This window comes from Schistocerca serialis, chromosome 4 (assembly GCF_023864345.2).
Source record: "Schistocerca serialis cubense isolate TAMUIC-IGC-003099 chromosome 4, iqSchSeri2.2, whole genome shotgun sequence".
Taxonomy (NCBI): domain Eukaryota; kingdom Metazoa; phylum Arthropoda; class Insecta; order Orthoptera; family Acrididae; genus Schistocerca; species Schistocerca serialis.
The window spans coordinates 548,666,058-548,678,240 of record NC_064641.1 but is presented as its reverse complement, the minus strand read 5'-3'; the positions used below and the strand labels follow the sequence as shown (position 1 = coordinate 548,678,240).

General features: G+C 39.2%; 2 protein-coding genes across 19 annotated transcripts in view; one reads left to right on the top strand and one right to left on the bottom strand.

Moving 5' to 3' along the window:
- Positions 1–3,780, bottom strand: part of LOC126475273 (ATP-dependent RNA helicase abstrakt) — a 148,125-nt gene extending 144,345 nt beyond the window's left edge. The window contains exon 1 of the mRNA XM_050103023.1: positions 3,623–3,780. Coding sequence (XP_049958980.1) covers positions 3,623–3,664 — 42 coding nt within the window. The 5' untranslated portion in view covers positions 3,665–3,780. The remainder of the gene's footprint in view (positions 1–3,622) is intronic.
- Positions 3,781–6,007: 2,227 nt separating this feature from the next.
- Positions 6,008–12,183, top strand: part of LOC126475271 (oocyte zinc finger protein XlCOF6.1-like) — a 67,202-nt gene continuing 61,026 nt past the window's right edge. For 4 of the 18 annotated variants that reach the window (XM_050103005.1, XM_050103004.1, XM_050103001.1 and 1 more), the window contains exon 1: positions 7,640–7,976. Coding sequence is in view for 9 of the 18 variants with exons in the window: in XM_050103017.1 (XP_049958974.1) it covers positions 7,434–7,586; positions 7,917–7,976 (213 nt within the window). In the remaining 9 variants the exon portion in view is untranslated. Of the gene's footprint in view, positions 6,209–6,760; positions 6,789–7,075; positions 7,260–7,370; positions 7,587–7,639; positions 7,977–12,183 lie in introns of those variants that run through there. The other 14 variants (XM_050102995.1, XM_050103021.1, XM_050103019.1 and 11 more) reach the window with 10 other exon arrangements.

Genomic DNA, 12,183 nt, shown 5'->3' with positions numbered 1-12,183 from the left:
AATGAAGTACTGTCTGAAAGAATCTACTTAAATATTCAGTCAGATCTCGGTAAGATTTAAAAGTAGTGCAACGATTGGCAACTTGCTTTAAATGTTCAGAAATGTAAAACTGTGCACTTTACAAAATGAAAAAAAATCTAGCATACTATGACTGTAATATAAATGAGTCACAGCTGGAATCGGCAGTGATCACACAGACACCGTTGTGTGTAAAGCAGGTGGTACAATTTAGGCTATTGGTAGAATAGTGGGGAAGTGCAATCAGTCTACAAAGGAGATTCCTTACAAATCACTCATGCGACCCATTCTAGAATGTTGCTCAAGTATGTGGGACCTGAACCAGATAGAACTAACTGGGGGAAACTGAACATAAACAGAGAAGGGCAGCATGAATGGTCACATGTTTATTTGACACAGTGATGCTGAGAAAAACTGAACTGGCAGACTCTTCAAGACAAATGTAAACTATCCTGAGAAAATCTACTAACAAAGTTTCAAGAACCTGCTTTAACTGATGACTCTAGCAAGATACTACATCACCCTATGCATCTCCCACATAGGGATAACGAGGACAAGCTTAGAGTAATTACGGCACACGCAGAGGCATTCAAACAATCATTCTTCCTGCGTTCCGAACAAGAAAAAGGAACGTGATGAAACCACAGCAACTGGTACAATCGGATGTAGGTTCTGCCATGCACTTCACAGTGGTTTGCAGAGTATAGATGTAAATATCATCTATCTGTTGTACAAGCTCTATTACATGCATATTTAGCATTCTTTCATTCCCACCAAAGTGATAGGATACTATTGTGGAGTAATTCAGTAGATTAAAAATGAGTGTTTAAATAACAAAGGAAAGCTATAAGGTGCACTGCAGGACTTAGACCATGTGACTCATGTCCAGATTATTTTAAGCAACTAAATGTAATGAGTGTCTAAGAAAATTTGATCTACGGTAAACTGTTCATCATCCTACCGTTTCATGTACTTATCGTCATTTATCCATTAATTATTTTTTACCTTTGTCATCACTCAACTATGTAGGTCATTTGGTTCATTGGAAATGCCGAATTCCAATTGTCCGCTTTGATGCATGATGTAATGGTGCTGTGGTGTGTGACGTCACTATGGCACGGTGTTTTTGAGTCGGTTCATGTTTGCAGATGTTGTGTTGTATTTGATCGTGCCCTGTGGTTATGGATGTGACACATTGAGTTTAATGTATGATTGGGTTCATTTGAGTCTTGGCTATCATTGTGGCAGTGTGGGTTTATTTAAGTCTGGGTACTCAGTGCTGTAACATAGATATGGAAGTGTTTGCTTTGTTTTCAGTGAGCTTAATTCTGATATTTTGTCTGTTTTATATTTATGGTATTTCAGCTGTGTTTTAATTGAGCTAGTGAATATGGGTTTTTTTGGGTTTTCGAGTTATTAAGGTTTTGGTTTCAGTGGTATCTTATGAGTTATGTAGATATGTGAAGTTTGTGGTTGTGGCATTAGTATTTCAGGTTTGGCGGTAGACATCAAGAGCTGCTTTGAGCAATACAGGACAAAGGAATTGTCCGATTTCAATTTTCGAAATTGTAGATAGTGGTTTTTTGGTACTGAGGACTTCGTTTCAGCTATATATGCCAAGGGAATTGTCCCTCCCCCCCCCCCCCCCCCCCCAAACCCTTCCTTTCCGCGGTTGCCCCGTTAGTTTCATTTTATTGTTGGAATGAGACGTTCTTGTTCCGTTTTTGTTTTTTTATTTTTGTTCGCGTTTGTTGGCATGTGTATGTAGTGATGACATAGTCCCAATTTTGTACACTCTGCAAGTAGTTGTTTCCTTCATACTGATGACGTCTTTGATCAAAGCAGACGGGTGGAATCGGACGCTTCCCTAAAGCCAGGTCATTAATCTTGTAACTGAGCTTTTAGGAAACTTTTTGTTGTTATTGTTATGTATCTACTGATTTCGCACTTGTACTTGGTCCCCCTGTGATCGGTGACTTCGTGCCACTCCAGAATGTTTCTGGTCTCTGCCAACACGGCATACGTAAGGTATTGTGCGCCGTAACAATAACAAGCCGTTGAGAATTAAGTGTTGATCCGTGTGTGGTGTTGTTTATAGTGATTGCTAATATAATTTACAGAAATGTGCAAAGAAGGTGTAACTGGTCCTTGTAGCGACCCGCCAACAACTCGTAGCGACCCGCCAACAACTCGTAGCCGATTGCAACGTTCCACTCCCTGCGCTCTCCACTCAGGGGCTAGGTAAAAGGACGCCTTTTAGAATCTTGCATTATTTTCTTGCACTTGATGACACTTGCCCAAGTTTTTATTATTATTGTGTTAATGTTGACGGCGCCGAATGCATGTTACGATGATCAAAGGTGAAATAAAACATTTTTATTCGCAAAATACAGGTTTTGCAAAAATTGTCATCTTTGCCCTCAGTTTGTAAACTATTTGAAAGGAGCAGGAGAATTAAATTTTATATTGGAAGATCTTTTGATCGTAAGTTATCACGTGCGGAGTTTCTGGTTTATCATGCGTTTGCTTCTGGAGATACACAAAGCTAAACTTCACATTCTTTTCAAGGGGCGTTTTTTCCGATTGATGGGTTTGAAATTATCTATATGAAAATTGCTCGTGAAATCTTTTATCATCATTCCGCGTAACAGAATGCAGAACGTTGTACAAGATGACTTGGAATGGTACAGCTGCTGCTTCTTAAGCAATCCTGTTCCATACAAACATCTCTGTTCAGAAATGTGTCGCACACAAAGCCTACATAATTTAGAAGAGAAAGTATTATTGCTCTTGTGTAACAACACTAATTGTTGCTTTTGTATGAGTAAGTGTGCTGCATAATGCACAAAAAGGAAAAAAAAAGACTTGCGTTAAATAATATGTAAAGCACCGATGTAACGTGACACGTCATTGACACATCACTACATAACGAATCTGCCACTATTATAGTATCCCAACAGTTTTATAAGATATCGATGGCTAAATATGGTAGTACTGCGGTGCCACAAGTGTGACGCATGTAACACAACTTTATAAAGGGTTTGTCGTAAGCAGTCATCTTTCCCAGATTTAACTACATCAAAGGAGGCTTTAAGAATCTCTGTGTAACTTGCACAATCATACGCTCAGTACATTCAGAACGTTGTCGGACGAGTTCTATTTGCGACATCACTTTTGAAATCTGGGAATGGGCAAAATAATTCTTTAATCTCTGAAGTATAACTCTCTTCTCTAGATGTATCGCATAAATCTATAGTGATATAATTAGAGAGATTAAGAGCACACAGATGGTTATGGGCATTTGTTTCCCTGTGAAAAACGAGCGAATAGAGTAGCGAGCATTATCAGACCGATTAGCTTATTAGCCAGTCGAAGTCTATGCATTTCTGTTACCTACAATCATACACTGGAAGATTTCTCAGGACAAGGGGTGATGGATATCTCGTACGGGTACTTCTACGCCATTCCAGTCGTTCTTGTGAACATTAAGTCATACACTTTTGGTGAGAGCAAAACTCAAGAGTTATCGTACTACAACATTAAGAATCACCAATGCGCTGCCAATTCGTTATTCGTAAATTTTATGTCTAAAGCACATTCTTACTTTCAATGGTGGCTCCGGTTTTTTATTCGGATCACATTCCATATTCTGTTATCGATCTGGCAACTATCTTAACCACTTACACAACACAATTCATATTAAACACCACGATGACTGTTTACAAACAAACTGACGCCACAGATTCTACACACCATCGAACTGAAGTGTCTCACCAGCGACATACTATGCAAATGTACAATCCCGATCTTTGAGCATAGAGCTTTCACACTGAATTCAGATTTCAGTCGTCTACACTGGTCGTCATATTGTAGTTGGGCAAAAGGTTACTGTCGATCTTTAAGGAAGACTTATAAAAAAAGGTGATTTCTTGCTCTGCTCTCAAATGTACGAATCGGTGGAATAAGGAAAGAGGTTTAGCATTTCATTGGTAATGAGGTTATGAGAGAAATTTAGGCAGAAACTAACTGACTTCGTGCGTCTGCTAACTTATTTGCGTCGGACAGATTTCCTCTAAAGAACAAAGAGCTACTGAAGAAGTGGGTTATTTCTATTAAAAGGGAAGTCTCTAACCCTACGTCTCACAGTTTCCTTTGTCACCAGCACTTCCTACAAGATGATTACTTAATAAGACCTGGAACTACGAGAAAGCAATGCCATCATTGTTCGATTTTACAGCACCAAACAAGCAGCAGGTGCAGCGTGTTACAATCAACGAAAACTGTGCTGCAGCACTCGAGGACAAAAGCAAGGTGGTTAAAATAAGTGTACATGCCCATACGCTTTGGCTCAGAAGGGGGTAAATTATGCTGCCACAAAAGTCTTTGGTCACTTACCGAATAGCATCAAAAGTCTGACAGATAGCCATATAGCATTTAAAAGGAAATTAGAAGAATTTCTTAATGGCAACTCCTTCTACTCATTAGATGAACTTTCGGATATAGTTAGTAGGTAATTTCCCCAACCCCCAAACAACATCAAAGAATCAGAAATAGCAGAAAGAAACCGTTTTAAAAACAAAATACTAAATTTGGAAAGCTTTCAAAGCAGAAGAAATAAAAAATCCGGAACAACATGGACAGAAGTAAGGAAGGGATATCATGGGGAGAAAATTAACCTGGCACGTTTCACATCATTACGAAGTGTCGTATTCAGAATGAGATTTTCACTCTGCAGCAGAGTGTGCGCTGATATGAAACTTCCTGGCAGATTAAAACTGTGTGTCCGACCGAGACTCGCAGAACTAGCACTCCTGAAAGAAAGGATATTGCGGAGACATGGCTTAGCCACAGCCTGGGGGGTGTTTCCAGTTCTGCAAGGTTCGCAGGAGAGCTTCTGTAAAGTTTGGAAGGTACGAGACGAGATACTGGCAGAAGTAAAGCTGTGACTACCGGGCGTGAGTCGTGCTTCGGTAGCTCAATTGGTAGAGCACTTGCCCGCGAAAGGCAAAGGTCCCGAGCTCGAGTCTCGGTCAGGCACACAGTTTTAATCTGCCAGGATGTTTCAAGTGTCGTATTCATGATCTATGGAACAAGTACTGTACTAATCTAATCTAATCCACACAAATTAAGCCACCTCAGTTCGCACTACGCCATATTGGGAGTATCAAAAAATTGGCGTCAAATGTCTGTTCGAACTGAATTGCTGGCGGTACTTTATGCGTTTATTTTTGAATAAAAAAAATAGTTAATTGCGTTGCCTATGGTTGTACCAATAGGTGTAAAATCAGCTGATACTTTCCACAAGTAAATATTGTTGTCAAATTAATACTTACAGCTTAAATACGGACTGTTTGTTTCTACTTTTCATTTGTACGATGTGTAGGTTCCCAAAGGACACTGCAATGAGAAGGTTGTGGATCAAGGCAGTGCGACACAAAGGCTGGAAACCAACAAATCATAGCAGAATATGTTCTGATCATTTCCGCGAAGTGGATATTGATCGAACGTCGTCGTCATGCGTTCGCATAAGAGATGGTGCATGCCGTTCCTATTCCCATCGTTTCCTTCATACTTGCAGAATGTGAGCTGTACTAGATGTTTTTCAAATGACTTTAATGTTTCAGTGTTTTATATATTTGACAGTATTTAGTGTCAGCAGACTTGTGTGACAGTGGCAGCAGATTTGGATACACAGTATTTTTCTACAAAAATGCTTACATTTTGAGCTAATCTAGGGAAGGAATTCTGTAGCCAGAGTAAAAAATCATTGTTTCAACGTATGACCTTCTTTGTTCGTATGAGATTACCATGTTCTGTGTTACAGCCACGTCGGCAGATTCCTGCGTTTTTTTGAAAGCCTTTCACATAGCATTTGACAGCATTATGTATGTTAGATTATTCTAACCTCCTTGTGTATGACCTATGACAACTTGATTCGGATCGCTGCAAAGATTGTGTTTATACAGGAATAATATCTTTGTACGTGGCGTATAGGTTTCGGACGCTAGGAAGGTGCCTGCCCGTGTTTCGTTGTTATGTCAATTAATAATCGTTAATGCGTAATTTTTCGTTTCCTTCTGGTTTTGTGTGTGTTTGTGATGACATAGAAAGATAGAAGATACGCATTACGAGCTGTTTTCGAAGATCTCGTTAGACTTTCGACTGCATTATGTGGGAATATGTCAAAGAGGTGAAGTATTATGAGCGAGATATTCGTGATAGTAATTAGAGTGCCTTGTCGCGCGAGACGATAGCTAACGTCAAGGAAAATGCTAAACACATTATTTAACAATTAATGCTGTAACTACCGTCATCTTTCTTTCGACCCCATCGTGATTTATTCCCGCGCCTCAAACGACTTTATTACTGAAAAGATTTCTTCCAGACAATCGTAATTGTTGTAATCGGTATAATATCTTTCACTCCACACTAATTTTTACCGAAAACTGCCATAATTCTGACCGATAGTACAATATCAAGGGACCAGTTATTTTATCCCAAATTCGAATAGGAGCTCGTGCAATTATTTTAAAATATTATCCGTTCTTTCACTATTAAGTCACAAGTTGGCCTTACCACTACTTCCTTGCATTTGATGTTGTTTTTATGAGTAAGGAAATTACAGAGATAACTAGGAAATTAAGATATAATGTTATCTCTGGACTTACTTCTTTCCGACGCCGGAGTTAATGCTCTACATGTACCAAAAAAAATTTTTTTTCGTTTGGAGTTTTTTTTTTTTTTTTGTAGCTAATATGCCTACTGCCAAGGTGAGAATTAACGTTTTTGGCTAGTAAACAATTCAGTTATTCGGACTTACAAACTACAAATGTTACTCCGCAAATACCAATATTCACGGATAAATTTCAGGCAATAATTCTTGTTAGTGCTTTTTATTATTATTCTTGGGTTATTTTCTTTCAAATGCACTATATTTAAGAACTACAGTTCCGTCAAAGAGCTTCGTGATCGATTATGTGGCCAAATCAAGGAAGCACACTGTGAATCCGCTATTGGATTCTGTGTGAATACCACTTTTGAATACATAAATCAGTCATTTGAGTCTCCTTTATCAGTGCAAAGCAGCTTTAACTCAACTAACATTAGTTTTAGTAGTTGTAAGAAAAGATGAAAGCATGATGTTTCATTTGAAACCATAGCATTTTTTGCGTTTATTGGCAATGTGCGAAGCATGTATTTAATGGTTTGCGGGGGAATCTGATAAGTCTTAGATATGTTGCGTAAGTTTTTTTAATTTTTTTGGGAATGCATAATTACTTTAGAACCGATATTCACAGTTAATTTTCCTCTCTGAAGCCATTAATTGGACCAGTTATACTCGTGCAAAAACTCCGATCTCCCGATCGCTTCCGAAAGTACAGTTTTGATTTCTTCAAATATTAACGTGGGTTAAAATGTTTTTCCTTAAAACATGCTTTACAGTACGGCGTTACCGAACTTTATTCTGGAGTGAAACAAAGACAAAGACAGTTTCAAGTTGTGTACGCGATCTACACTTTTTCCTATTTACGGGATTGTATTTCGTGAATTCCTCCCCCTCAAAAAAGGTGCACTTCTAACAAAGATATTCATCACATTCACATTGACAGATAATATTACTTCTTTGTTTGACTAGGCAGTGATAGTTGAAAGCTACTTCTCGAATTTTGAAAACAAATCATTGTTATGTTGAGCAGTTGTTAAACGAAGCAGCGTTCTGAGTTTGGCAAACGAAGGGACATTTCTATAACTGCAGTTATTGTGTATAATAGCATGAGTCGTGTTCATAAAAATAATCTTGTTCAACATTCTGAGAATGAAGTGTAATGAATGACGCGCTGAAGTGCGGAGGGTGAAAAAACAATGCCAGAAATCTTATAGACGGTGTTTTTTCACAGTGCCCAACTGATGGAGCGCAAAACGTGCCGGAGCAACTTCTACTGGATGAAATTGTCATTGTAAGTAGTTAGACATATTGGAAGTTATCCGTTTTTCTCTGTGCTGTATTGTTACGTACAGGGTGTCGGGTTGTTCGACTTGGATGTTTACTAGGAGGCGCTGAAGCAAAATTGTAGTGCACGGTGTGTTAAATTTCCTGGGAGTCGAGTGTTAAAGTTCTCAACCAATCAAAGTTAGACAGTTCTTCGGAGGTAAACATATTTTACGGGAGAGTAGCGACAAACGCAATAGTCTAATTTCAAGACCGTAACAGTGATTGATGAAACTTATGCTGCCATATGTTAATTAAATTAACTCGAATACCTCTGCTACGAAGTAATCGTTTCATTGAAGAATGTGAGATCTGTGTTCCTATAACAAAGAATTTATTCTTTCTCTAGTGTTGTATGTAGTATCTTTCAAGTTATCTCTCTTCATACCAAGATAGGCTACCTTCAGACTAAACAATTATAATTCCACAATCTTGCAGGTTAAATTTTTACACCTGTCATGGACTTTAAATTCCGTTGTTAGACAGTTACTGACATTGATTTTCTTTCAGTTACCGAATAAATGTTCAATTAATTGGCGCCTGGGTTGACAGCTAACTTACAGTTCTGGTTTTAAATTTATGATCTCATTGTTGCTCAATCACAATAGGATGATAAACTGTACTGACAGCAGAGACTTGGTACCCTATGTCACTCTTAATAAGACCACACACGGAGAAGGCCACTTTGATGATGAAAGCTAACACACAGTATCAACAGGATCAGTGATTGCTGGTGGATCGTCATTTGCAGTTAAGAATTGTTAGGTACTTCACCAAGTCTTTCATTATGCTGAAAGAAAGTGTCATTTTGTATGACAGTGTACAGTAGCAAGGAACAGTGTGCATGTATTCAGCTGACTACTAGATCTTGCCTCATTTGTTTATATTGCTCACATCTGAGTACCCACAGAATACCTAGTGTCCAGGTCATTGTAACTGTGGTACTGATAACCAGCCATTCTAGTATTAAATGAGTGATGCAGAGCAAACAAAACAATTATTCTATTATGAAGTGATGGTGATCGTTTTCTGGGTCTATAAACTTTTTGAGAGCAAGCCAGTCACACAGTGTGTCTATATACATCTCTATACGGAGCATACCTTGGCATTGCTTGGGTAGAGGACAGCTGGAACATGTTATATGGGACAGTGACAGAACTTGCAATGGCAACATCATTATACCTATTATACACTTAGTGTCAGATTTACACATTCTCTAACGATTATGAGGTAGACAGAAATGAGTTATATAACTACTTACACATCCAGAAATTAGTGTGTGCACTTCACTATTATACTCTATGAGTATTAACACACATAGTATCTGGACTCTCCTATATAACATGAAATTGAGCATGCATAGTATCTGCACACTCCTATGTAGGCTAACATGAAATTGAGCAGTAGAGCTTATGAGAGGCAGACCAGCCATTACTAAAGGGCGTGGGGAGTATTGTCAGTAGAGAAGCAGTAACTGCAGAGTGGGTCAGTCAGGGAAGCTTGGTGACTGCGAGTGGTGACTAGTTGTTGGATGTCACCTGAGAAAAAAATCCTTTAGGGAGACTTCAACCCTTTGAAAGCTGTCCATGTTGACTGTTAGCAAATTGATTGTGAAGTGGAAATATGAATGAACATCCACACCTAAACCAAGATGAAACATTGTGTGGTACATTGAGCTCTGCAGAGGATTGTTGTAAAAAACTACATGAAGTCAGTGGAAGGCTTGACTCTTTAAGTTTCAAACTAGCCCAATGATTGTGCTTGACAGTTGAAAGGAATGGGGTGCAGTAGTTTAGCAGCTTCTCATAAACCACACATTTCTGTAGTCAATGCTATGTGATGCCTGAGATGGTGTAAAGAGCAATTACACTGGACACTGGATGAGTGATTTGGAGTGATGAATTGCACTATACCCTGTGGCAATCCGATGGAAAGGTTTGGATTTGGCAAAAGCCTAGAAAACATTACATGTCATGTGTAATGCCAACAAGGAAGTACAAAGGAAGTGATTTTATGTTACGGGACTGTTTTTGTGGGTAGGGTGTGGTCCCTTTATTGCACTTAAAAATGGCAAATGCAGGAGGATATGAATATGTTGCCAGGACTGTATACTGCATACAGTAGAGGAATAGTTTGGAGATGATGATTAATTGTTTGAGCATGAGAGTGAACCTGGTCATAAAGCAGTATCTATTAGCTAGTGGTTTGTGGACAGTAACATAGATGAAATAGACTGACCTGCCCAGTAATCTGACCTGAACTCAATGGAACAGCTCTGGGATAAGTTGCAAGAGCTGACTTCAATACAGACCTCAGTGTTCAATGTACTTCTCTGGTTGAGGTTCTTGAGGTGAATGGGCTACCATTCCTTCAGACACTTCACGGGAAGGTTCCTAAGCAGAGTTCAAATGCCCCCTCCTACTAATACACTGATAGGTGTTCAGTTACTTTTGAATCTTCTCACTGAGGTCTGTGTGAATGTAAATAATTTAGTGAGTAAAGGTAACAACTTAGGCCTACAGAATATTAGACAATCTATTTCTGCACATGCACTCTATAGGTGCCACTTATGTAGGGCCTATATAACGGTGGCAATGTACAGTAGCTCCAATGTACAGGATATTTATAACATTCAGCAGAAACCATATGGTTGTTGCCATATATTTTAAAATTCAATATCGTGTCCACAGTTCTCTAAAACAGTCATTATTTGAAAAAAATAACATTTGCAGATGCTTGTAATATTGCATTCTGTCCAAGCACATCTGCTGCATCGGCATACACTCTGCAGGCAATGTTACTGTGCATGATGAAGGGTACTCCTGCTACCGCCGTCTTTTTCCCCATTTCCGTAGTTCATTTGGGAGTGGTGAGTGACAAGAATGATTGTCGGTAAACTTCTGTACGAGCTGTAATTTCTGTGATATTTTTTTATTTCATGAGATGTATGTGGTAGAGGAAATAATATATCTGACTCTTTCTGGAACGTTCTCTTCTGGGAATTTCAGTAATAATCCTTCTCATGATGAATGGTGTCATTTGTAGCATCTGCAACTGGAGTTTGTTGTGCATCTCTGTTATGCACTCGCAGCAACTAAATGATCCATGACGGAATACGCTGCTCTTCATTGTTTCTTGTTTATCTCTTCTATTAATCCAACCTCGTAAGTGTCCCACACTGAAGTGCAATACGCAAGAAGTGGTTGAAGAAGTGTTTTGTAAGTCACTTAATTCATGGCTTAAGATTTTACCAGTGAGATTGTCACTCACCTATTTTTCCTTCAGTTGTTTTATGTGGTAATTCTGCTTCAGGTCACTCAACATGGTTATTACTACGTTTTTTTTAATGGTAATTAATGTTTTCAGTGATTGTTGCCAGCAGTGTAATCACATATTAGTTGATCTCAATGCCTGTTTATGTGCAGCACATCACATTTATTTACATTTAGGGTCAACAGCCAGTCCCTGCACTAATCCCAGATTGTTCACAGGTCTTCTGACACTCCATAGTTCGTGAATTATCAAATAAAACTAAAGTTTGCAAGGTATCTCTCTACGGAATCCACACATTTTCATAGGCCTAGGGGAATTTTCATTCTCCAAAAGCATCATAACACTTAAAACATGTTCCATAATTCAACAACAGATTGATGTTGGTGATATAGGCTTATAATTGTGTGTGTGTGTGCCCCACAAACCCACTGGTAAACAGAAATGACCTCCATTCTTTTTCCAGTCATTAGGTACCCTCCATTGCTCTGGCAACCTGAGGTAAACAACTACTAGAAAGGGCAGCAAGTTCTCTCATATAATCTCTGCAAAATCTCATAGATATCTCGCCCAGTCCAGATGCCATTCCCCCCCCCCCCTCCCCCGCCCCCCCTCTGCGGGCCTGGGGGTTAGAATAGGCCCAAGGTATTCCTGCCTGTCGTAAGAGGCGACTAAAAGGAGTCTCACACCTTTCGGCCTTTATGTGATGGTCACTTGTAGGGTTTGACCTCCATTTTTCTAAAATTTCCCTAAGAGTGAGCCAATTGGGGAAGGGCACCTTACATGGCGCTTCGTGTCCATCATGCATTGAGATCTTTAGCCCACTTTCTCATTGTGGCATTGCAGTCCTGCTCATCCTCCATCTCTTGAGTGAGGACATCTTCCTGGGTGCGTTTTCCTCCATC